The sequence below is a fragment of the Cuculus canorus genome, chromosome 24 (genome assembly GCF_017976375.1).
Source record: "Cuculus canorus isolate bCucCan1 chromosome 24, bCucCan1.pri, whole genome shotgun sequence".
Lineage (NCBI taxonomy): Eukaryota > Metazoa > Chordata > Aves > Cuculiformes > Cuculidae > Cuculus > Cuculus canorus.
In genome coordinates, this window is record NC_071424.1 from 2,759,893 (window position 1) to 2,784,990 (window position 25,098).

Sequence of the window (25,098 nt, forward strand, 5' to 3'; positions counted from 1 at the left end):
CCATCCCCGATTACCTAAGCGGAGTCAGGGAGGGCAGCTCCAGCAAGCAGCAGGGGGGTTCCTGCTCTGGGATTGCAGCAGATGAGTCAAAGCAGGAGAACGCGATGGTCACGTTGTGTATCACACAGTTCTGTGACTAATGGGGGCCACCACCCAAAGGAGAAAAGAAATCAAGAGGTTCTTAAGAGAACATCCATGCTGATGAGGCCACAGCGTGATTGTATAACTCAACGCACCCAGAAAAAAAAGGAAAAACCCATTGGCCAGGAATGACCAAAGCAAGAAGGTCTCCTCTGGAGAAGCAGACTCATCTTCATGGATGCACCCTCGCTGATGCAAAGTGCGGGTGTGTTCTCCAGCTCTCCCCAGTGACCAGACTCACCGAAGGGCTGACCAGAAAGCACAACGCAATGATTGAAGCTGGAAAGGAGGAAAATTCCAAGTGCATGAGCAGCATCCCGGGTCACCATCTCCTCCTTACAGCGCTAAGAGCTGGGCCACACAGAGCCTTCCCCACTTTGTAGGCACAGAAGAGAGAGGAAGGAGCCAGAAGGCTCGACAGCACCAGGAACCAAAGCTCCCTTTCCTCTCTGCCTATCTTTACCAAAGGCTGGGTGAACTCAGGCCACAGAAGTGGCCACAGAAGCCTGCTATGATTGCTCCTGCCAATGTGACCTGAAGTCTGGAGATTTCTGACCCCTAAGCAGATCACAGCAGCTCCTGTGCAGCTGCAGGGCCGTGAGTGCAGCAGAGAGGACAGAGGAGTCTGTCTGCCCTCGTTAACAGCAAGACAGGGTGAGCTGGGTGCTGCTCATGGCTGGCAGAGCATGAAGCTATCCGCACTCCCTGCACTCACTACCAACGTTGTCCTCTGCTCACAACCCAGCACATCTGCTCCCTGCTTCCACAGCTGGTCCCATTCTGAAGCCTCCACACATGGCTCCCAACCACACACCCCATCTATCAGTGGTCTGGGAGGTGCACATCCTCTCAAGCGTGTCATCCCCGCGCAGGGTGAATTTATGCCTGCACAAGCCCTGTATGCACATCTCCTTCTCCCTAAGGGAGTTTGCTCCCCTCTCTACCCCTCCAGCCCGCTGGCACCACCGGCAGATGATGCAGCTTGAGGAAAGGTGCAGGCACTGCGCTCTCCCCCTCCCCCTGGAATCTTCCTCTCGCTTGTGGTCCTTGGGATTCACCCAACGTTTCTCAGAAAAAAAAGAGGACCTCGAGACAAGTATGCATTTAATAAGCAGAGAGACAAATAAGCTCCAGTTATCCCAGCAGAATTACAACACCAGAGAACAATTTGCTGCATTCCTCGGAAGGCCTGAAGGAACCCAATTGCTCTCAGCCTAAATAGGTACCAGACACCAAGAGCTCCATGAGCAAACAGAGCCCCCAAAGTGCAAAAATGAAATAAGTAAAAAGCTTCACGTTACACATAAACCAGCCGTTTGCACCTTGTTATTAATGGGCTCGACGACGACCTTTAAACCCTGCCTTGCTCAGAGTCACGGAGCTACAAGCCTTGGCACCCTCACAACAATTCCAAGACGAAGAGAAGGGGATAAACAAGAGAAGATGCGGGAAGGGAACCTGGACCAAGACCACTCCAGGGCTCTGAGGTGACTATCTCCACTACGAATCTGTCTGTGTTGCCTCTGCCCGGGGTTTCTGACTTCTGGGAAGTCCTGTTGCCACATCTACACAGGCATAAAAGCTAGGAGCGCATGCATCTATCCCTGGGTTCCAAGAAGGAAAGGCTCCTAAAGTGGTAAACAACAACAAGAGCCCATTCCCCGGAGGACAACACCACTGCCGTTTCTAAGCCCACATGAATGAGAGCTATCTTGACCCAGAAGTATTTGTTAGGCTAAACTGCCTCACCACTGCTTTGGGTTTTAGTATTATAACAGCATCAGTGGAATGTTTTAGACCTTGAAAGCTGTTTTGCACAGTCACTGCCCATGGAGGAGATGCCCTATGGCCCTCAGTGGCTGATTCTCACTCCCTTTCCCTGGGCAGCTGACCCCAGCCCTGGCCAGCTTCTGGTAGAAGCCACCGGAGCCTTAGGTTTGCTCTGGATTGGAACGCTCCTCCTTGTGCAAGGGGCAGTGACTCTTCCAAACTCATTAACCTCTCAGCTGAAGTAGGAATACAGGAACAGCGCACCTGACAGACATTTGTCAGGCTCAGAGGATTAGTGCATCTAAATGACATGCAAGAGCACTTCAATATGAGGTTCCAAACACTTTATTTAAACATCAGCCAATATTAGAAAGCTGTTTCGATAAGAAATCGTGCTTGTGTGATCCCTACAGGTGCAATAAAAGTCCTGATCCTTGAGAAACATTTGAGAAATCTGACATCTCACACAGGCTCCTGGAGAGGATTTTTGCCATCCCTGTGGCTCTAAGGTCACCCGAGTTCCTGTTAGTTAAGGACAGGGTTTAGTGGTGGAGTTGGCAGTATAAGGTTTACGGTTAGACTGGATGATGGCAGAACCATGGAATGGGGCGGGATGGAAGTAACCTCAAAGCTCATCCAGTTTCACCCCCTGCCATGGGCAGGGACACCTCCCACTGGATCAGAGGCTCCAAGCCCCATCCCACCTGGCCTGGAACCCCTCCAGGGATGGGATGCCACTGCTGCTCTGGGCAACCTGGGCCAGGGCCTCACCACCCTCACAGTAAATCTTAAAACGTCTTTTCCAACCTGAATGATTCTGTGTTTCAGGGAAATGACAATGATGAGTGCTCATCTGCCCCGTGTCATAACTGTCTTTTTCTCTAATGAACACACACACACAACTTAACTGCACGTGGACTGCATCAGCATTACTATAATGTGGATCTGGGGGACAGTCCCTGCTCTTCAGTGGCAAATGAACTCCCCTGGAAGCAGAAACAATCCTGCTAGGCAATCACACCGAGAACTTCTTCCTCAGGAACTCCTGGCCCTTCTAGAGACAGGAAGGTTTCCATTACAGCGCCTGCTGCCAGCTATACCCTAGAGCACAAGCCCATCCCCTTTCTGTTGCTGTCCTGTCAGGGGAGGACAGTGAGAGAAAGCAGCTCATGGGATGATACATGGGAGGCAGCGCTTCATTTATAACCCCGCACAACCGCTGGAGAATGTTCACCTTTAAAAAGCATTAGGGGGGTTACCTTATGGGCCCCTGCGGAGCAAGAAGTGGAATTACATGAACACAACAGATCTATTAATCACCACCGTGATATCACAGCGATTCCGCAGCCCCAAGGGTGCGCATTCAACTGGAGAGAAAGCTGAGAAAATTACCTACTAGGAGTTAGGCAACTCAGAAAGATTTGGTGGTGCCTTTCTGTAGGGCTCCTCGCTGGACTCCTCCATGAATTCAGGTATTTAGCTTGGATTCCAGCCCAGCAGAGAGCAAGGATGGCATTCCTACCTCAACACCTGTGTTCCCTCTCAGCGAGCCTGAAATAAATGCATAGGTGGCTGTCCCACTTCACAGGGCTTTGTTTATAAGGTACAAAAGGATTGAGAAAATATAAAAACCCACAACAAAACAATCTTCTGCGTCAAGACAAGATTACAAGGCAATTCAAAGTGAGCCGTGACTGATGAAGTTGGGTGCTATTTTGGAAAACAGAGCAGCCTACAGCTGGCTTCCTCCATCCAGGATTCAGAAACCAGAATCATAGAATGGTTTGGGCTGGAAGGGACCTGAAAGCCCATCCAGTTCCACCAACACCTCCCACTGGATCAGGGGCTCAAAGCCCCATCCAGTCTGGCCTTGAATGCTTCCAGGGATGGAGCAGCCACCACTTCTTTGGGCAGCCGGGTCCAGTGCCTCCTCACCCTCATTCCACCTAATGTTTAATCTAATCTTCCCCCTTCCAATTTAAAGCCATTTCTCCTCATCCTATCACTCCATGCCTTGGTAAAAAGCCCCTTTCCAGCTTTCCTGAAGCACCTTTGAGTACTGGAAGCTGCTCTAAGGTCTCCCCAGAGCCTTCTCTTCTCCAGGCTGAACAATCCCAACAATTCACACCACCTCTGAAAGATGTCATCAATGTCACAGCTTACAGCGATCCTTCATAAAGATCAGTAAAGACTGAATGTGTCAAATCCCCCTCGCGGTTACGGGTAAGCGTGTGTGTTTATCCATACAGTGTAAGATGAGAGACAACTTTTCATGGGCTCAGAATTAGCACTGACCCACAAACCTGTGTTATTTTTATCTCAAGAAGCCTTGGCTAACATGACTCTGCCTCCTCCATACCAAGCAGCAGACCTGAGTGTGGAAATGCAGGCGTTTCCTCTAACGGGGGCGAGTGGAAATGGAGGTCACACCAAATACCTCACACCACTTGCCTGCCACAGCCATCCTACCACCTCCGCAGTAAACAAACCTTTGCGGTCGGTCTGTACGTGACTCAATTCCTCTGAAGAGCACTCCACATCTCATTTCTCTTTACGTCTTGATATCAACAATGACAGTGCTTTGAACCAACACCTGAAACTTCAGGCCCCTCAAAAAGACTCCCGTGCAGCTATCACCATCACTTCTAGCAGTTTCAAAAGCCATCCTGTTCTCCTAAGCAAAGCCATTTGCAAGACAAGAGATGCAGGGATTTGGAACTGGATGATCTTTAAGGTACCTTCAAACCCAAACCATTCTATGGTTCTATGATTTCCTTGCATAACACAAGCTTAAAGAATACAGAAAAAACACGTCTCTGCTTGCACGCAATAATCTGTATTAAAGAGATGATTAAGAAGTCAACAAATCCCATGTGTTAAGAAGAAACCTTTTAATAAAGAAAGCAGAACCATACTGCGCTGTTAACAAGTACTTCGAAAAAGGCTTATAAAATTCAATCTAAGCCAATTATCTGGTGCATCTGCAGTTGAGAAGGACATGCTGATACTCCAAAACATCTGCCCAGTTTGTGTCCTCTCCCTTCTTACAGAGGGAGTATCGGCTTCCAGTTGTACAAGTGATTTAGGGAGCATTAAGGTATCGCCCAACAAAAGCTCTTTTCTTAGATGACTACAGACTAAGGCCAAAGAAGAAATTCACAGGTCAAACACCATTACCAACATGGAAGCCCATCAAAGACACCAGTTTGAGAAGCACAGCTTTCTTCCTCCCTCACCCTTAGGTGCAGGGGTTAGCTAAACTGCCAGGATGAGGCTTGTACAACAACGGAACCAAACCTGCAGGGAACACACACTCCAGTCACACTGGAGTGGCTGATGCCAGAGGCTGGACAGCAGGAGAACCTCAACATTTCCCATAACGAAGCTGAAGAGTCCCAAAGCACTGGAAGAAACAGAACACAACAACAAATTAGCTCGTTTTCAAAGACAATGTCTTTTTACAAGCTCAAGGTATGAGCAAACCACAACCCTGCATCTTTGCCTTAAGGCAAGAGACACTTCCTCAACACTGCTGCCACGAAACAGGCTTGTGACAATCACTAAATACCAGCCAAGACACACAAGGGAAGAACAAACCCTGCAGGAAGCCGTGGCTCTGCAGGAAGCCTTGTCCACTCACCCCTGTGCTGCCTGGCGCAGTCCGCTCAGCTGGAGGCCAGGACGCTGGGAGCACTCACCGGCCACAGCACCCGCAGCACCTAGGCAGAAGCAGGAGGCGTTAGGATGGCGCTTCCCTCTTGCTGCCACACCTGCAGTGCCAGACAGAGCAGGGAGGAGGGCAGCATATTTCCTGGGGTATTCAGGCGCAGATTATTTATGGATCATTGACTCAAACATGTGAAAACTGAACAAAGCGTCCAGAATGACTGGCCAGACAGGATCCATATCCTAGATGCCATCTAAAGAGCTCCAGAAATAAAGATGAGGTTAAAACAAACTGTGCAAACTCCCCTGCACCTTTTCAACCCATTCCCCTGGGACTCAAGTTATCCTTGCACAAACCCTCTTTCCATGAGGCAACAACTCATTTACTTTCAGGGTTTTACTTTGGCTCTCCTGGCTTCCATCATAAACTCAAATATTACATTAAAAAGGCTTTTAAAAGCTAACATTCCCAGCAGCACAGCAGATTCTCACTGCAGCTCCTTCCCTGCCTGCTTGCGTGTGGCACCCTTCCGTTAAGTGCATGAGTTAGGATGTAGATTAGTAAGGCAGGAAACCTTTGCCCTTGGCATCGACACTCAGCTGTGACAGGAGACGTCAGGCTGTTTCACTACAGAGCCAGAGCCGCTCTCCGCGCATTGGCAGGGAAGCGCACGGCTCCAAGCCGTACACATTTTTTCTTGGATAAGCAAAAGACTCAAGTGTTTATAAATATGAAAAGTTCAGCAGCTGGCTAAAAAAAAGTTAATTCTCCCAGCTCACTTAATGAGCTTTGGGGAAAGTGCTGGGGGGGTTGTTCGGAAAGGAGAGCAGAGCATCGCAGAGAGCACGACCGGCAGCCAGGGCTCAGCTCATCCCTATTTTCTCTCTCTGTGGCTGTTACCCAGACTCCTCTAATGAGGAGCATGGACCAACCAGCCTGAGAAATGTATTCTCCTAATCTCGCAATCATAACGATTAGACAATTCTTTACTTTAAGTCCCATGACTTCTCTCTTCATTGTGAAAGTATAAGGTAACCCATACCAAAACACTTTGGAAGTTGGATATTATATATATTATAAGACAACAGGGAACAGTTTTAAGCTGAAAGAGGGGCAATTGAGATGAGATCTTGGGAAGAAATTCTCATGCCTGCAAACCCTTCCACAACAAAAATCCGTCTGGCATTGGGTGCCAGGGACCATGGAGGTCACGCTGCCACCCCTTCCGAAGGATCCGCCTTGCAGCCAGTGCCAGCACTCTGGGCTCTGCCGGTGGTGTCTCACACTGTGTACATTGGAACTAGGAAACGCTTCGTTGTGATTTTTGGCCACTTGGAATACTTACAGTAATTTGCCAAGGTTTACCCTGTGATTTATTAGGGAGGAAACAAACTCAAGCACTAACAAATGAAAATATGTAAACTCTGACTTTTCAAGTCAATAGAAAGGTATTCAGATCCTTCAAATCCTTTAGAGGCACGCAGCTCGCTGCGCATTCAATTGCTGGAAATAACAGTTTGATTAACTGAAATGTAACCTAAGTAGTTATATTTAAATCACTAAGAGATTTAGAGTGAAAAATCCCCTATAGAGGACACTCTCCAACTGCCATTCCTAGACAGTGTTCAAGATTTGCTGGGAATACGACAACTTATCGCAAATCTTCTTCACTTTTTCACTTGGCTTTTCCACCAAGCCCAAAGCATTCCAGTTCTACCACCAAGAGCTTTATTATCCCAAATTACTGCATATAAGTTAAAGCACAGCATCATGAAAGAATAACTGAAATAACGAAATACAGAGGGGAAAAAAAAGCCCCAGAACTGCCTGCAGATACAACACCAGATACAGCTAATAATAATCCTTTTTTTTCTTTTTTTTGTTTTAAGCATTTTTACTAAAGCATTCTTGGGTGAGAGGAGGGTACAAGTAAAGAATCATCAAATCATGCAATGTTTTGGGTTGGAAAGGACCTCAAAGCCCATCCAGTTCCATCCCTCTTCCGTAGGCAGGGACACCTCCCACTGGATCAGGGGCTCCAAGCCCCATCCAACCTTGCCTGGAACCCTCCAGGGATGGGGCAGCCACCACTGCTCTGGGCAACCTGGGCCAGGGCCTCTCCACCCTCAGTGTGTGAAGAATTTCTTCCTAATCTAAATCTTCCCCCTTCCAATGTAAAGTCATTCCCCCTCATCCTATCACTACGTGCCCTTGTGCAAAGCCAACTAACAAGTACAAAGTCTTTCTTAGGTTCAAGAAACCCAGCAGAGAGAACCTCACCAAGCAATTCTTTTGTTAGCATAACATTTGACCTTGTATCTCTCTGGAAATCATACAACTCCACTAAGGCAGTCCTTGCAGAATTAATCAAGCAGATCGTTAGCCCCTCATTACTGAGATCCCAGCCAATTCTAAGCAGCACTGAGATTTGTCACTGGCGTGTCCAGCCGCATTCTCCAAGACAAAGATCAACAGAACTGGGTGGAAATGAGGCCCCTCTCAGACCTGCATGACTTGGACACTACAGACTGGAATCGCTAGCAAAGCCAATGCTGGTAGGAACAAAGTATTCTCAAGAAATAAGGCTTTCCTTACCCTCCTGGGGCCCCCTTACCCGCCACATTAAACCAGCAAGAAAGTACAAAGCCCTTCACCCTCCGCTGAGAACAGTAAAGCACCTTGCCTTTTACTCGCTTCTCAGAATCTCTGAACTTATTTTTTGAGGCTCTGACTGCAGAGTTTCACATCTACAAGAATAAAATCCATACTCGCAACACTCTGTGGCACAATTTCTCCAGTGCTGAAATGCTGCACTCGCAGCACGAGAACACAAATTAAAGCCATGGTATGGTAGAGTAGCAGCTCACCTTCTATCTAAATAGACATTTGGCCCCAACGAGCGTTTGTCGCTAACTGGATTCTTACAGTAGGAGATAGAATAATTCCTGCCCCCTAGCGCAGGGGGCTGCTACACCACAGACCTCTAAACTCCCCAGGATCCCACGAGTCACCTACGCAAGCCCCACAATGGAGGCAATACTCACAGCTTTCGCAAAGACAACCATCAGCTCGGGGAACTGGTGTGTGAGGAGGGCCAGCATGGCCGAAAAGGAGCAAAGGCCTGCTGTGAAGTGGATGAAGAAGGGAAGCTCCTTCTGTGGGTAAACGGAGACTTCATGAAATGCTGAAAAAAAAGAGAATATTGAGGTTTGATAATCAAGGACAGGCTTGTGCATTATTTACACCATCTTGTAACGCAGCTGTAGGCTTTCAGGAGTAAACGCGGACTGGAGACTCCTGCGCAGCACACATCAGGTCCCAGTATTTAAACTTCCCAAACGCTTTTCCCCTACATTAAATGCTTGTCTTCTCTATTAGTCATTAGACCCTTCTCTTCCCAACCTTCTTTTTCACTCGTGTGGGCTTTATTTTTGGAACATTTTATCACACTTAGTTTTTGGCATCTCTTCTTTTAACAAGATAGAGGGACAAACAGTAAAAACTCACAAGCTGTCAAAATCACCCAGGCTAATTTAAACAATTTGGGTGTTTTCAGCCCCCTGAAGCATTAACCTGCTGCCTGGAGAGGAGAGCACATCTCCCCACCCTCCAAGTAGCTCAGCAAGCACAGAACAGCCATGAGGTTACACACACGAGGTAGCTCCTTAGCACTTTCCATAGATTCCTGGCCACAGGCTACAGTAAATTTCTTCCGAGCAGCTGACAGAGCAGACCTCAAAGCAAACAGCACTAGGACGAGGTTATAAATCCTGCACATAGCAGCTCCTTGCAATTTCCAATGGGCGCTAACAAAACGCAAGGGTGGTGGGCAGACAGGCTGAGGGCAGGCATGTGGGGCTTTCAGCACTCGGGGCGCTACTACTGGTTACAGCTGGGGAGTGTCGGGTGAGCGTGCAGTCACCGGTTCCCAATACCTGCAGCTCTGACCCCCGACGCAACGAGTTTAAAGGGGTTTTAGAAAAGAAAAGAATAGACACAAGTAATTATGAAAGGGCTGCATGCAGTCTGGTCCAGTGGGAAGCGTCTCTGCCCACAGCAGGGGTTGGAATTGGATGAGCTCCAAGGTCCCTTCCAACCCAAACCATTCCCCGATTCTATGATTGTGGACAAGCTTTTTAAATTCTACCTCAAAAGGTGAGTAAGCCTGGTTGTAAAACAAGAAAACGTAATTGTATTCATTTTGAAACTGCAGTCTGAGGTGGAAAAGGGCACTTCACCCTCCCAGCGACTGCTCCCGAGTGCTGGCACATGGGAGCCACTGCCGGAGGAGAAAGCCCAGCAGAAGGGGCTTGTGCTGCTGCAACTCACAAATGGCAAAATGCTCAGGGTTTGTTTTGCTCTAAGTACATGATTTTGGAGCACAACTAATAGAACATTTGGAGTTCTGTTTCTAAAGTCCCATCCGAGGTGTTTAATGGGATCCTGGAGATTATCAATTCACCTTCTCAACAAGTCCCCAGCCCTGCTGGGCTGAGATACAAGAACAGGCTCCACTGAGAGACCAAAGAAACCACTTCTCTAACACACAGCCCTGCTCTGCTCTCCCGCTCAGTAGAAACTCACGTGATTTTTGGAGCAATATAATTCATGAAAGGTCCCAAATAATTAGGAAAGTGTAACAAGCATTCTTTTTGCATCATTTTTTCCCCTACTTTGGGTAACTAAAACAAAATCCAACGTAGATGAGAACAATAAAGATAATTCTATACATTCACAGTCATTCGAGAATCAGTCAGACCAACACAACTCTTGAATCATTAACTTGGTCACCATTATTTTAATCAGATAAATTTAAAAACACTAAGTGTCAACGTTTCTTGAGGAAGTACTGCAATAAAAGCATTAGGATGATTTTATTTATGGGTAGTTCTATATTTAAAACATAACAGGAATGCGCGAATGATCGTGTTGAAATATCTGCCAGTGTTGGTGTTTAATTATGCCGGGCAGCCTGCAATTTAGGGTTAGGAATTCCTTGTGCAATATCCTGCATAAGTGAGAAATGAGTAATTTAGAGCAGTCTGGGGGCAAATGGAAATTACACATTTTAAATATAACTTTGGGCTTTGAATAGAAACCCATCAGTGCAAGTTTCCTTCCCACAGCTGTGGTCTCACTGGGTCTGGTCTGCCTGTGCTTTTGCAGTAGCCCTGGTCAGTCCCATGGGACCTTCATGATGTAAAAGTTCAACCCCCCCAAAGGAATTCTATTAACATTTACAATTAGAAGTCCAATTCTACCTAAATTAATGCCATTTTCATAAGTAACATGAGCACAGACCCTAACGATTTAGTTTGTTTGCCTCACCTTAAGACAAAAAACACGAAGGCTCTTAATTGCATAAAGTAACTGGGAAGCAAAGGGCAACTGGAGCCTGACTTACAGTGCCAAGTGTGAGCATGAATCCATAGATACCTTTGGGAATAAAACCTCCCAGGAAGCAAACTGTCCTGATGCACCAACGGTTTGATGACAGAAAGCAAAACGCATTCTACAAAGCTATATACACAGCCTGGAGAAGAGAAGGTTCTGGGGAGACCTCAGAGCAGCTTCCAGTACTGAAAGAGGCTTCAGGAAAGCTGGGCAGGGACTTTTTACCAAGGCATGGAGTGATAGGATGAGGGGGAATGGCTTTAAATTGGAAGAGGGAAGATTTAGATTAGATATCAGGTAGAAATTCTTCATCATGAGGATGGGGAGGCCCTGGCCAAGGTTGCCCAGAGCAGTGGTGGCTGCCCCATCCCTGGACATGCTCAAGGCCAGGTTGGACGGGGCTTGGAGCTCCTGATCTATTAGAAGGTGTCCTTGCCCATGACAGGGGGTTGTACTGGATGGGCTTTCTGGTCCCTTCCAACCCAAACCATTCCCTGATTCGATGATTTAGAGAACTGGTCCATCTTGCTGTTCTCAAAGCTGGCCACCCTCAGCCTGAACGTACCACACACAGACCGTGTCTCCAAACTACTCGTTATCACAGACTCGAGCTGACATTTACCACACACACATGGCAAGTGCTTCACAATCGCCAGGAAGGGACATCAACAAATAGCTGAACCCCTGCTCAGGGTGCTCAAACTAGAACAACCCCAGTAAGGTAAATACTGAATACCATAGATCGAACGTGTCCTTAGCTTGTGTTTTATTATCATCACTGCTTAGAAACCACTTACTTGGCAGCAGTTCTCTGTCTGCTGTTTCTGTGCAGCTCGGATAGGGATAGAAAAGATGGCCTTTCTCTAGCGGGTACGGGATCATTCGAAAGGCTGGAAAAAGAGTGGGTGATGTTAGATCTGGATCTAAACCAGGGGATCATCTTCTCACAACGGGAACAATCACGTTTGAGGCAAATAAAGGCAGAGAGACTGGGCCAGGAGAGATACTTACTGCCTTCCCAGGTGCAATGCAGGAGGTTCAGAGCCCCTTCTATCCTCTTCCAGTGCTGGAGGTGAAAAAATGCGTATGCCACTGCCTCACTGTCCCCTCGCTTCAGAATATGCTCTGGAGGCAGCACTAAGCTTTTCATCTCTAGCAAATACTGAAAGTGAAAATGGAAAGCACGCTTTGTTACATGGAACAGCCCCAAATCACTAATTAGGATAAACTAATGAACATTTGAGGTGTAACTGAGCAGATCACGCACAGTTCTGCCTGCTGAAGAGACAGCCCAGCCCTGACACGGTACACACAGCATGGGAAGAGAAAAGCTGCATGACCACGGCTGGGCAGGAGGCTCCTAAACTGGGGGTTTCACACACACAATATCAGTGAAAAAAGCATCGTCAGTAAGGTGAAATAAAAACCCATTCTCACAGAATACACGAAGTACAACAGTGCAGGTACCTGAGTGACAAGTTTGGGCTGATAAAGAACCCACCAGTGGTATTTCTGCTCATCATCAAACTCCTGAACGTTTCAGTGCACGAGGCTGAGCATTCCGTAGCTCCCAAGTACGAGGAGCAACACAGAACCAAGAGAAGAACAACAAACCAAACCCAAATTGTGGTTTAATGTGGTTTGGCTGGACCATCACAAAGCATCTCTGAATTCAGATTGCTTCAGTTCCAGCAGAAAATCTGATGCACAGTAGGGTCAAAGCACACGAGGATTCATCGTTTCCCTTGAAACACAGGGTTGGCAGTTTTGTTTTCTCGGGGTGCTTTCAGGCACGATAGGTATCCATTTGAACTTCGCTTTTAAAAGCAGATGAGCAATTTTACAGGCATGCAGTGACAGCAGCCGCTCCAGCATTTACCTGTGAGCTGCCCTCTCCTAGCTCACTGCTCTCCTGCTCTCTCCTAGTGTCTCATCCAATAACGGCCAAAGTTAATCCACATCTTTGATCAACGTCGCCGGCAATCCCTTTGCCTGTCTCCCCAACTATTAAGAATGCAGCGAACTCGCCGGTTTGTTTCAGCAGATGCCACAACCCATGAGATTATTTACTAATCCAGTTGGAGGACTTAACTTTTCCCATTCAGACTCTTGAAGGAATGCAGGAGGGGTTGTGCCCCAACCACATAAAGCACATTTACTGCCTGGCTAGGTTCTCCTCGCAGTGCCTTGGGCCTGCACTCCGCAGGGTAATATTCCCGCTAATCCCCTCTAATCCTCTGCAATTTTTTCTCTTTAGGGTTTTTTTTAACACAGTAAAGGATCACTCGCATAGGGCTGCTGTGGGAAAATGGTCTCAGATAGCTGACCCCTGACCTGACTCTTCATGCTCTCCGCAGCACCCACTTTTCATTGTCCTGACCGCACGGACAGCAAGGGAATAAAAGCAGCGGTGATGAGGAAGCCCCACTGCAATCACTGCCACACCAGTGCTGAACTCCGAGCTGTCTCTGCACCCACGTCACCACAGAAAAGCAACAATTCCACCGGTTGGTAGGCTTCCAAGTCTGTATTCAACCATAAGATAGGTGAGGTATCAGCACTGAAAATCATTTACTGATTTAAGCCAGTCTTTCTACACTATAAAACATGCAAGATATTCAGAAGGTGGCTCGAAAAGATTGTTTCATCTGTTACCAAAATGTGGTTTTCATATCTCCAATCTGAAAGAGCAGAAGAGTCCCATTTTTCTAACACTGTAAAACACCCTCCCATCTTTCCAAACAAACCCATCCCTGTAAAAGCAGAGCTCAGAACAAAGGGAAACACACACTATTTTATTTTCCTTATGCAAAGTGATGTTATGTGCAAAGAAAACCACTTTCATCAGATGCGAGAACAAAGGGATTTCTACTTTCCATACTTATTTATTTTTGGTCCATGGGACAGCACAGATAGCAAACTCAAATCTCACATTTTCTTCCCTGCTAGTCCCCTGTAACCTACCGGGGAAGTTACTGCACTGGTTTGGTGCCCTCCTTCATTGTTTGCTTTGACTATGAGCATTTCAGAGCTCCAGACAGCCAGCACTAGTAAAATTCTGCCTTGTCATCTCATAAATTGATGTTTCAAGGTAATAACGTAATAAAAAATAAATCATGGAGACTGGATAAGGATAGAATCAGAAGAGAAGATCAAATTACTGAAACCTGGCATCAGTTTCTGCGCCTGTCAGTAGAAACACAGAACATATTTTGCAAACAGCCCATTTGAAATGATATCCAACATCTCTAACAAAGGTGTGGAGGCTCCTGACACAACTGGAGAACACACAAAAGAACTTCCAGATAACGATAATGCGTTATAATCTTCTCCCCCTAAAGGCAGAGGCTAAAGAAAAGTCTGTCTGAGACTGTCTGAAATGAACTTGCTCCGCTCTTGATCAGTCATGCACACCAGCAGCAATTTCTCCCAGCAATTAGCTTGCTCGGTGCACATTCTATTGGATTGGACAGGCAGACAGGATGGGGCGGCGGGATAATTCGAGCCTTCACAGCAACAGCCACTCAGGCTCCATCGTCATTTGCAGAGGATTAGATCCTGCACTAAGCCAACCTTCTGCACTCAAGGTTTCACACTGAACGCATCACCAGCGCTACTACAGTAAAAAGCAACCTAAGATTTTACTGTCACCCGGTGCTCGGTGAGATCCGCATCCTGGCCACTTCAAGTAACACCAAACATTGAATTACAGCCGGTAGCAATGCTAATTTACACATGGATGAAGAATATAAGGAACTGTACCTCTTTCAATAACCTTAGTGCTGGAGCTTTGCTTGGAAGCACAGCAGAAAAAAAGCATCCCGAAGTACTATGGGTGTTTATTGCTTGGAGAACTTGATTTGTCTTCAGGGATTTTAACTATCCAAACTTATATTGATTAATGCTCACCCTTACCCAAAGGGCCTTCGTTAACATTACCGGATTGTCCAATGACTCAGAGAATTGAGTTTCATTTTTTTGTTAAAAAAACCTGTTTAAACATCACCTCATAGCTTTCTGGCCACTAAACATCTATGATGCAAATGCTAGCACGTTTTAACAACTCAACAACCAGAGCTATAACCACCTTCAAGAAAACACAGGACTAGAAAGGCCCAAACAATGACGATAACATAACAGAACATCTTTTAGAAGACAATAAGAAGTGGTCCAATAGCAAATCAAACACTCTCACCTTTGGAACGTGAGGGTTAAATTCCACAGCTCTGTGAATTGCTTCCACAGCATTAATTTCTGCTGTACTGAGCCCTCTTTTGGAAGCAGTTTCTGGTGAGAACCTGAAGGGAAAAACGCATGCCGAACAACAGTACCAAATAATAAATGTTAACCAGGTGTTTATTTGCACTGTAAATTGGTATCTGCTAAAAACTGACTGATTTATCAAGAAAAACAACCCTTCTACGAGACAAATATTCATGTTAATTTAGGTATCTTGACTGCCCTCCATGCCCCTATGACAGTTATGCTTAATTTTTTGAACCTTCAAGTCCATCATGTACATTAAACGAGTGCCCAGTATTTCCTAGGATCATTACAGCGTCATCTGCTCAGCAGCAGAGCCAGAATCAGCTGTGCAAATGGACCAGAACGAAAACGAAATGCCAGTGTTAGTCACCACAAACACCCTGTGCCCAACTCACAAAACAAAACTGCTGAGCATCGCAGGCAAAACTCTGAAAACAAAACTGATGCAGAGATTTGTGTACAGCAGCTCCTGAAAAACATCTCTAGCTGTATGAATTTCAGGGATGCTTAAAAGAATTTTTACAACCACACTCACAAATGCATATTAATACACTTAACTTGCTTGCCGAAATTACTGCTGCATGTTGAATGTAGACCTTTCTAGTCCCTACTTCAGAACACAAACCACTGTTTTCACCAACGTGCTGCTTACCTCTCTGAAACAGCTCTGGCTTTCAGCAGGGCAGCTGTGTAACAAATCGCTGCTGACTTTGGAAGACTGATATCTATGATAAAATGAAATAATTGAGCTGTGAGATTCTAAGGCAAGACAAGCGTTTTGAAACCACAAAGATTTTCACTTGGGCAGACAATGAACATAACATCTGGAACATTTCAGCTCTGATTAGACTTAGATTAGACATTAGGAAGAAATTCCTCACAGTGAAGGTGGGGAGGCCCTGGCCCAGGTTGCCCAGGGAAGCCGTGGCTGCTCCATCCCTGGAGGTGTTCAAGCCAGGTTGGATGGGGCTTGGAGCCTCTGATCCAGTGGGTGGTGACCCTGCTCATGTCATGGGACTGGAATGGGATGGGTTTTAAGGTCTCTTCCAACTCAAACCATTCCATGATTCAAAACCACTAAATTTCACTCCCCAGTCTTCTCTCTGGCCGCTAGCATTGGATTAAAACTTCAGCTGTAGGAGGTAAAGGGTTATTTTGATCTTCTAAACACACCAAGACACTGAAACTTAATTGAAAGATAAATATGTGTATAAACATTCACTTAAGAACAGTACACTTGCCCTGTTTTAATCCACAAAGGTTTAAAATAAGCTCTAATCTTCACCTAGTATTGCAACTGTACATGAACAGAGCTTTACAATGAAAGAGCGGCCGACGAGAAGCTGACCAAAATAATTGCACTCTAGACTAGCAGACAGATTTTAACAAAAATGCACTTTCCATTCTGTTCAGTTCCACAGGGAAAAATTCTATTAGTTGTAGGTTTTGCGGCATACCTGCAGCCAAGTTTGAGCTGACAATTACAGATGAGAAGGTTCGCACACTGCAGCACGAGTTTACTTTAAAAGCAGACAAAGTCTGGGGTCCAGTTCAAAGCACCACGCTATGTATAGTCAGATGGCCCCTGCTTTTTTTGTAAATCCCATCCCGGCCTTGTCCATCACTTCCTAGAAGTCTGCCTGTCGTGTCAAGCAAAACACAGGGGCACTACAAAGAGCTGGAAGCTCATGTTCCTTTTTCCAGATGCTTAGAAAAAAAAAAAAAAAAGCAACACTTTCTTAGGAAAGTGTCAAAATTCCTGGAGTCAACATGAAGAAGCACCAGGAAAAGAACAAATGGTTTTGTCAAATTAATAAGAATTCACACAGGAGAACACGGACGGCCATGAAGATGATCCAAGGGCTGGAGCACCTCCTGCATAAGGACAGGCTGAGAGATTTGGGGTTGTTCGGTCTGGAGAAGAGAAGGCTCTAAGGAGACCTTAGAGCAGCTGCCAGTACTGAACAGGGCTCCAGGAAAGCACCAAGTTGAGATGCAAAATGAAAGCAAACTGCGCATTTAACGGCTGCACTATTTAACAGACCAAGGCCTTCACACCACCAGTCCCTGGCAGGCAGGATCACAGCAGGCTGCTCAGCTCTGGCAAGCAACCTCCGTATCACAGAGCCACGAGGCTGAGCTGGAAGACGACAGAAGGGAAGACCACCTTGTCCTGCCTGTTTACATCAATTACTTAGGGACTGTGTGCTGACTGGAAAAGGCTGAGGAATTTGGGCACAGCCAGGGATAAAGAGATTAAAACATTAAAACAATCCCTGAACTGAAGCAGAGCGAGCTCCAAGATTTGTAAGCAACTTAAAACCCTAACAAGTCATTTGTACGCTGTTTAGCTTGCCTAAATTTGACCTCATCGTTCAAAATGAAAACAATGTGACATGAGCTCTGGAAGCAACTTCTGTTGCCGACAAAGAGGATCCAGTCAACCAGCCAAGATCATGGGCAGAGCCTTGCTCTTGGACAGACTCCCCTCACCCACGCTCCACCCAACACCACCAGTATTCCCAGTACACATCACGTACCATCATACTTTGCTAAAACAGCCTGGACGTCTGCGTATGCCTGTAGCTCCAGCAGTGCCTCCAGGAGGTTCTCATGAATATTCAGCATGCTGAGAAGCGGAAACTCTTTCATCAACTGCGAATCAGTAAGGAGAAACAGATCAGACACATCCAGAATGGCACCCAAATCCCTGCTAATTGATTACTCAACAGAAATCAGCACAACATGAGCTTTTCCAATGCTCTGGTCTTTCACGGGGTCAAACTGACATGTAAGTAGCATGAGAAGAACTGCATCATTTCTACCTTTAAGGCATCACTTTTTTCGTGTATTCATATTCACCTATTGGAAAACAAGCAAACAAAGGTTCAGCTCTGAGCCCAAATCTGCACTTCTCCCACAGAGAGTTCCTCTGGTCACTGATATTTTCCTATGTAAAAATAACTCATGATACACCTTGGGCAAGCAAAAAGAAAACTAATGATGATGTGCCAAAGTAGAAAGCTTTATAAGTTAGTTCTGAGTCAAGCATGAAGCCAACCGGACAACAGAACTAGAAATATTTAAAACCCAGATGTAGGAACTGAAAAAATTATGTGCAAATCTCACTGGAAAATCATGCAATTATGTTCATTATATCTAAAAAGTAACTTTAAACCACCAGTTTGAACAATGTGACTGAAAACAACAGGAGATGCTTGCTTTTTACTTACATCTCTCATCATTTTTACTGCTTCTCTTATTCTTCCCAGCTTTCTCGCACACATGGCCAATCTTCTTTTCACGTATACCAACACATTGGTGTCTCTTCCTGATCAAAGACAAAACCAGCAGTCTATCAGTTTTAATTCTTACATCTCCTTCCCTCGCTCAAGAAACCCCATCACCTTTTTAATAACCATATGTAACAGCGTAAAACAATCACTACTGCCGCCCCAGTCAAGGCCCCTCCAGACCAATGCCAGCAGCTTTAACTAGGTTAAATGACAAACAAAAGGGCTTCTTTCCAAAACGTTGGGTAGAATTAAAGGAGCAGCTATGGACAGGCACAAATTGCTTCGTTAGTTTGCTCTACCTGTCCAGCTTTCCAAATCAACAACGTACCAAGCCTCAGCAAGATGACCCAGGATGAAGATACAGCACAGCTGCGTGCTACAGAAGACGACCCAGCAACGCATGCATAAGCACAGCTAAAACAGCAGGATCTGCCTCGCTGAACTGGGAATCACACTGGAATCACTAATTACAACCTGAGTTTTACGTTCCTGCTCACGCAAAACCAAGAGTTTCTCATTGAGAAGCACTTACTCAGCTGTGCTTCGTGCTGGGGACTCTGGGAATGGCAGTTCTGGGATCTCCTGTAGATCATTTCTCCTGCTTTCAGAGCCTGCTTGAAGTACTTCTCGGCATCGACAATAGTCGTTGCCTCTTCCTCAGCCAGCAGGACGTACGCAGTGGCACAGCTGTCACAGAGAAAAAACACCAATGACTCTGAGAGACAACACAAGAGAGCAGGAAAGCTGTTTTTTAGAGGACACTTAACACTTCGGTGTAACCGACAGCCACACGTGCAACGCTTGGTCATAGAAATCCCTCTTAAGCTATTCAGAACTTTGCAAAATCACAATCATTAGAACAAAGAAACAAGCTCAGTATTGCTCTGCTTCATCTTCCACACTGGATATACAGCAACTGAACTTATATCTAAACTTACTCGTTGTTCAGCTCCAGAGCTTGGTGCGCTGCTTTAATCCGGGCTTGAGGGTTTCTCTCTCGCCACGCTTTCTGCATCACTGTAGCAAAGACATGGAAAGGCTGGTGAGGAACTGAGTCACAGGGGAGCCAGCACAGGCACCGCTGCCTGCTTGGGCCCCAGCTCTACAGGAACGTTCGCTTCCCATTTGCAAATTCCTATTTGCCATATGATTGTTACAGGGAAGAGTAAGTGAGATTTAATTCCAGCATGAGTTCCTACCAAAACGAGCAGAATCTCACAACTTCTCTTCTTCATGAAGCTGGAGAAGAAGCCTTATGAGAGGTGGTTGAGGGAGCTGGGGTTGTTTAGCCTGAAGAAGACTGGTGGGTGACCTTATCACTGTCTACAACTGCCCGAAAGGAGGCTGGAGTGAGGTGGGGGTTCATCTCTTCTCCCAAGCAACAGACGACAGGAGGAGAGGAAATGGCCTCAATTACACCAGGGCAGGTTCAGATTAGACATCAAGAAAACTTTCTTCACCGAAAGGGTTCTCAGGCACTGGAATAGCTCCCCATGGAGGCAGTCGAGTCACCAGCCCTGGAGGCGTTCAAAAGCCAGGCAGGCGAGGTGCTCAGGATCTGGTTTAGTAGTGGACAAGTACAGTTGGACTCGATCTCAAAGGTCTTTTCCAACCAAACAATTCTATGACTACGTCCCATATTTAATTTAAGAAAGCATCACTAGGGAGATTATTCACTGCCCATTCGAGAGCTCCCTCTCCGAGGAGCAGACACAGCTCACACAACCAGGCAGATGTACAATTTCCAAATCACTACAGATTGTTGGAAATGTTTCCCAAGCCTTGTTGAAAGCTTGGCAGGAGCGACTGTTAAACACAAGTTCTCGCATGAACCTGCACAGAGTTGCAATTTAAGCTTTCAAACAGAGCTTCAAAGGAACCAGCGACAGAGGAAGCTGTGTCTCGCACAAGTATTGTTTCCTACTAAAGTGTTCAGACGACTACCATGTCAGAAAGGGTTAAACAATTTCTTTTTACCTTCACAAAGCCCATTTGAGCAGCACAACATGGAAAACAATTGAAGACATACCGTAATGACGCGTTCTAGGAAACGACTAAAATGGTAAAATTCGTTCAAAAGGGTTGTTTGAATCACAATGTGAATTCAAACTTACACTCCCATAAGAACTACATTTCGCCACTACACTTCCACGTGGGAAAAATGGAAACCCCAAACTGAAAACCAACCCTCAGCAAAAGAAAACATACATGGAGCTACCGTCTTCTGTGTAGAACTGACAGCTTTTACACCAAATAACAGCTCTGTAAGAGCTTCAGAGCCTCACTCTCGTGGGGTTCCATCTCTGGCCTATCTCAAGCACAATAAGAATATCAAAGACTCCATACGTGTTTCTTTTGGAACAAATCCTTCTGCTGTCCGGCAAGAATAACGTGGAAAAATGGTCGAGTTTTCTTTTGGAAACAAAATATTAGTCTTGGCTTAAGCAGCGAGACAATACATGGCCTTGGTGAAACAAAAACACATTGCTCCTATTGGGCATGACAAGTCACGCTTCCGGAACCCGACACACAGACAAGAATTTGCACCCAGGCTGACAATAACCAGGTAGAGAATGTTTATTGCGCAAAAAATGTGGAACACAGTGAAAATCGCCTGGAGACGGCACCATCCATCACCAAGGTTTAAATGAGAGCGTGTTGAGAAGGCAATCCAGGTTTATAATATCACACTGACCATTACTCGAAACATGTGAGACCTTAAAATACATCAAGATCCCGACAGACTTCAAGTCAGCAGAGAGCGCACAACATATTGAGTGAAAAGATTCTTCTTTTTTACATCTACTAAACCTCCTAAGCAGTGAGAAAAGGCTGTTGTTTCACAAAAATATTTGATCTAACTTAGGCAAATCGCATCAAAAACACCCACTCGACACTCTCCAACAGCTCCATACCTACAGATAGGGCATGAGTACCTGTATCCGATGGCCGAAGGGAGTCAGTGTCGCACGTGAAGAAGTTCTGATGATCCTGAGCAGACAAATTCATGTCATAGTATGTCAGCGGCTCCTTTCCAGTCACCCACATGTATCTGTAATGGGAGAGATCTCAGTGAGAGGCACCCGGAGAGAGCAGCAACGCTGACACCAAGGAGGAGAGCAGATGTGCTCAGCAACTGACACCAGGGAGACGATGTTTGTTAATAAGAGCCTGGAGCTCCCAGTGTTTAAGCAGCATTGCTCCATCATCAGTACCAGTTGCCAGAAAGCTCCCTGCAAGGCAGGAAAACGTGGTTTTGATCCTAAAGTTCAAAACAACTTGAAAATTGGCTTCCTAGGAAGCAGCTCTTCCTAAGAAAAAACACGAGGAGACTCACAACACAGTGGTTTAATAAAAGAGAATTTAGATGCAGAATCACTGCCTCAACCTCTGAATAAAGCAGTAACAGCTGCAAGACCACTGTTTCCATAGAGTCTTTGAAACAGGAGGAAAGTCATTCCAGGCATTATTTTCTACTACTTTACTCTCAAAACACCCAATGATGTGAAAGCAATATTTGCGTTTCCAACACCAAAACTGCCAAAGCTTGGACAGGTGCCTTTTAAATATCGATTATCGCCAGGACCTTAGCCAAGTCTCAGCTGCCTCCCCACACTGCTGGAGCGAGCTCTGTGAAGAATTCACCTGTGTGTTCCCAATTCACTTTAAAAACACACAGTGGAAAGCAACACCATCAATACCTGCTGTACTCTGCCCCTCTGAAAAGGTTGAGAGGATTTCGCCACACTTTGCACTCTGGAAATAAAAAACAGAAGTACTTTTTGAATTATGAGCACAAGAAATGCTCCCCTGCCTTTAGAATGCAGTAACGCACATGCAAGATTACTGTCAAAAGTTGCTTTAATGTTATTTTTATATGACCTGACCACAATCATATCGTCATCTTCTCCCTAACCCTCTGTTATCCCTTAAAGATCATTGCTCCCCAATATTGCTGAGTACAAAAGCACACGGTGGACAAATTAAACACTGTCATTTATTATTGCACAGTCTTCACCTTGCATATATATATAAATCAGCAAATATTTAACAGTACTGAAATAACTTTAGCTAAATCTGTAGTGTGTTTTCCTATAGATACTTATAATAATGAATATTTTAGATCAAAGATACATTATTACTTTATCTTCCCCATTTTTATGCGAACGTACTGAGATGCAGCCCTTTCCTCAGTTACTGCAAGTCCTGATGGAGAGTCAAAGCCATCTAAAAACTCGTTCACATGAACCAGCTGCCCTGAAGCTCAGGAAAGCTACTGAGAAGCGTTCCACCCACCTGGCATGTTCTGCCTGCTTGGCTCATTCTCTCCGGCCAAGAAGGCCACAGGAGCTGGGGGGCTGTTTTCCACACCACCAATAAGGGGCCTCAGGTGGCTCACGGAAACCTGCTCGATGAAGGACGTGCCATATTTGCGGAAATGCCACCACTCAAAAACCTGCCATGGGGGGGGAAAAGCGCCAGAGATTTCCTTAGGTAACAACCTTCTGACTTAAACATAAGCGATGATGGAACACCTCAAGGGATGGGGTAGCCACGACTGCAACTTGTGCCAGGGCAACCCCAGCCCTACAGGAAAACATTTCTTCTTAAGATCTCACTTAATCGCTCCCTTTCAAGTTAAAAAAAAAAGATTTCCCACAGTCTCACCTCAAGGCAGTGCACACAGAGCAAAAGACTACAGGTAACACAGCAGAAAAGCTACCACAGAACAAGCTCCTTCCTGGAGCAAAGGCACCCTCTAGAGTCTGACCCAAAACCAAGCTGAAACATCCTGTGAACGCAACCAGGAGGTACTCAGGTTGTTTGAAAAGATAAAAGCCGACTACTTACAAATATCAGCCCAGATATGAAAGATGAAGTCACCGTCAGGGCGAAGTAGAATTTGGGAGTCAAAGTGCTTAAGAAAACGGTCACTGGTGGGAGAAACAAGAACAGGGACTTAACAGGAGGGAGTGAAAGACACAAATTAAACAAATGTCCCACCAGGCCCCCTCACTGTCTTCTCACCACCCCCCCCACTGCCCTTCCTCACGGGCCCCAAGCATCCCAGCCCCACCTCACTGGCCCTCAGCGACCCCTCACCAGCCCGTCCAGGTCCCTCATCCTCCCGAACCCTCCTCACTGGTCCCCAGACACCCCAACCCCACCACCAGCAGCCCACACCCTCCCAATGCCCCTCACTAGCACCCCAGCCCCTCCTCATCAGCAGCCCTAGCTCCGACACACACCCCCCCTGGAACCCCAGTGTCCCCTAGTCTCCCTCTCCCCACCCCTAGCCCCCCCTCATCAGCAGCCCTAGCTCCGACACACACCCCCCCTGGAACCCCAGTGTCCCCTAGTCTCCCTCTCCCCACCCCTAGCCCCCCCTTACCAGCCCCCCACAGCTTCTCCCACCCTCCCGACCTCTCCTCACTGGCCCCCAGACACTCCAGCCCTCCTCACTGGGGGCACCTAGCTCTGACCCCCCCTCACTGGGGGGCACCCCAGTTCCCCCACTTTTCCAACTCCTCCTCACTGGCCCCCAGACATCTGAGCCTTCCCTCGCTGCCCCTCCAAGTGTCCCCCAGCCCCTCTCTCCACCACAACCAGTTCCCCCTCACTGGACCTCAGCCCCCCACGCTCCCAACCCCTTCTCTGGCCCCCAATTCCCCTCACTGCCCCCCCCAGCATCTCCCACTCTCCCAACACTCTTTACGGGCCTCCAGCCCCCCCTTACCGCCCCCTCAGCTCTCCCCCACAAGCCCAAATCCCTTCACAGACCCTCAAATCCCCTCCACCGGACCCCAGACACCCCAACCCCTCCTCACCGCCCCCCCCAGCTCTCCCCCACACCCCTAAACCCCCTTCACTGGCCCCCAAACGCCCTTCACTAGCCCCCAGACATCCCAAACCCCCAACACCAGCACCCTCCACCCTCTCAACCCCTCCTCACTGCCCCCCCCCAGCAACTCCCACCCTCCCAACGCCCCTCACCGGCCGCCGCCCCGTCCCGCAGCCGCAGCGGCCCCCGCAGCGCCAGGCAGCAGAGCCCGAGCACGGCGGCCACGGCCAGCATCCCGCGTGCCCAGGGCGCCGCCGTCCGCCGCCGCAGCTGCTCCCAGAGCCGCAGGGCCCCGGCCGGCCCCGGACACGGCGGGGCCCTCTCGCCGCCCTCCGCCTTGGCCGCGCTGGGGCTCGGCGGGGCTCGCTCGCCACCCTCCGCCATGCCCGCTCCCGCCATGGCGGACGACTGGCGTCTGCCCGCAGAGAAGATGGCGGCATGCACGCTTCCGGAGCTCCCGGCGTGCCTCGCGCCGCCGCCGTTCGACCGCTGCCCGCTCTGACGATGGCGGCCGCGCGGCGTCGGCCCGCAGCTAAGATGGCGGCATGCACGCTTCCGGAGCTCCGGGTACACTCCGCGCACAGCCGAGCCGCGGCCCGGCGGGGTCCTCCAGACCCCTCCTGGAGTCTATCATCGCTGCCCGAGCATCCATCCGTCCTAACACGACGCAGCAGTAGAGGCGTGAGGAACTCCACGCTGCCTCCGGCCGACACCGCCATCCC

At 47.4% G+C, this 25,098-nt stretch overlaps 1 protein-coding gene across 1 annotated transcript; it reads right to left on the minus strand.

Moving 5' to 3' along the window:
• Nucleotides 1-2,387: 2,387 nt before the first annotated feature.
• ST7L (suppression of tumorigenicity 7 like) lies at nucleotides 2,388-24,981 on the minus strand. The gene is made up of 16 exons (XM_054087865.1): nucleotides 24,529-24,981; nucleotides 23,386-23,468; nucleotides 22,831-22,990; nucleotides 22,236-22,290; nucleotides 21,471-21,586; nucleotides 19,473-19,551; nucleotides 19,067-19,221; nucleotides 18,472-18,569; nucleotides 17,779-17,893; nucleotides 15,891-15,963; nucleotides 15,168-15,270; nucleotides 11,984-12,134; nucleotides 11,770-11,862; nucleotides 8,623-8,762; nucleotides 5,552-5,630; nucleotides 2,388-5,314 (listed from the first exon to the last, which is right to left on the minus strand). The coding sequence occupies exons 1-15, from the start codon at nucleotides 24,773-24,775 to the stop codon at nucleotides 5,577-5,579; spliced, it is 1,722 nt and encodes a 573-aa protein (XP_053943840.1). The 5' UTR covers nucleotides 24,776-24,981; the 3' UTR covers nucleotides 2,388-5,314; nucleotides 5,552-5,576.
• Nucleotides 24,982-25,098: the final 117 nt, after the last annotated feature.

Excerpts from the sequence above, each read along its gene's own strand:
- ST7L (XM_054087865.1), bottom strand. The coding sequence starts at position 24,775 with ATGGCGGGAGCGGGCATGGCGGAGGGTGGCGAGCGAGCCCCGCCGAGC. Across the intron at positions 15,271-15,890 it reads GCCAGAGCTGTTTCAGAGAG|GTTCTCACCAGAAACTGCTT; the intron begins GTAAGCAGCACG and ends TTTTCCCTTCAG. Across the intron at positions 8,763-11,769 it reads AGACAGAGAACTGCTGCCAA|CATTTCATGAAGTCTCCGTT; the intron begins GTAAGTGGTTTC and ends CTTTTTTTTCAG.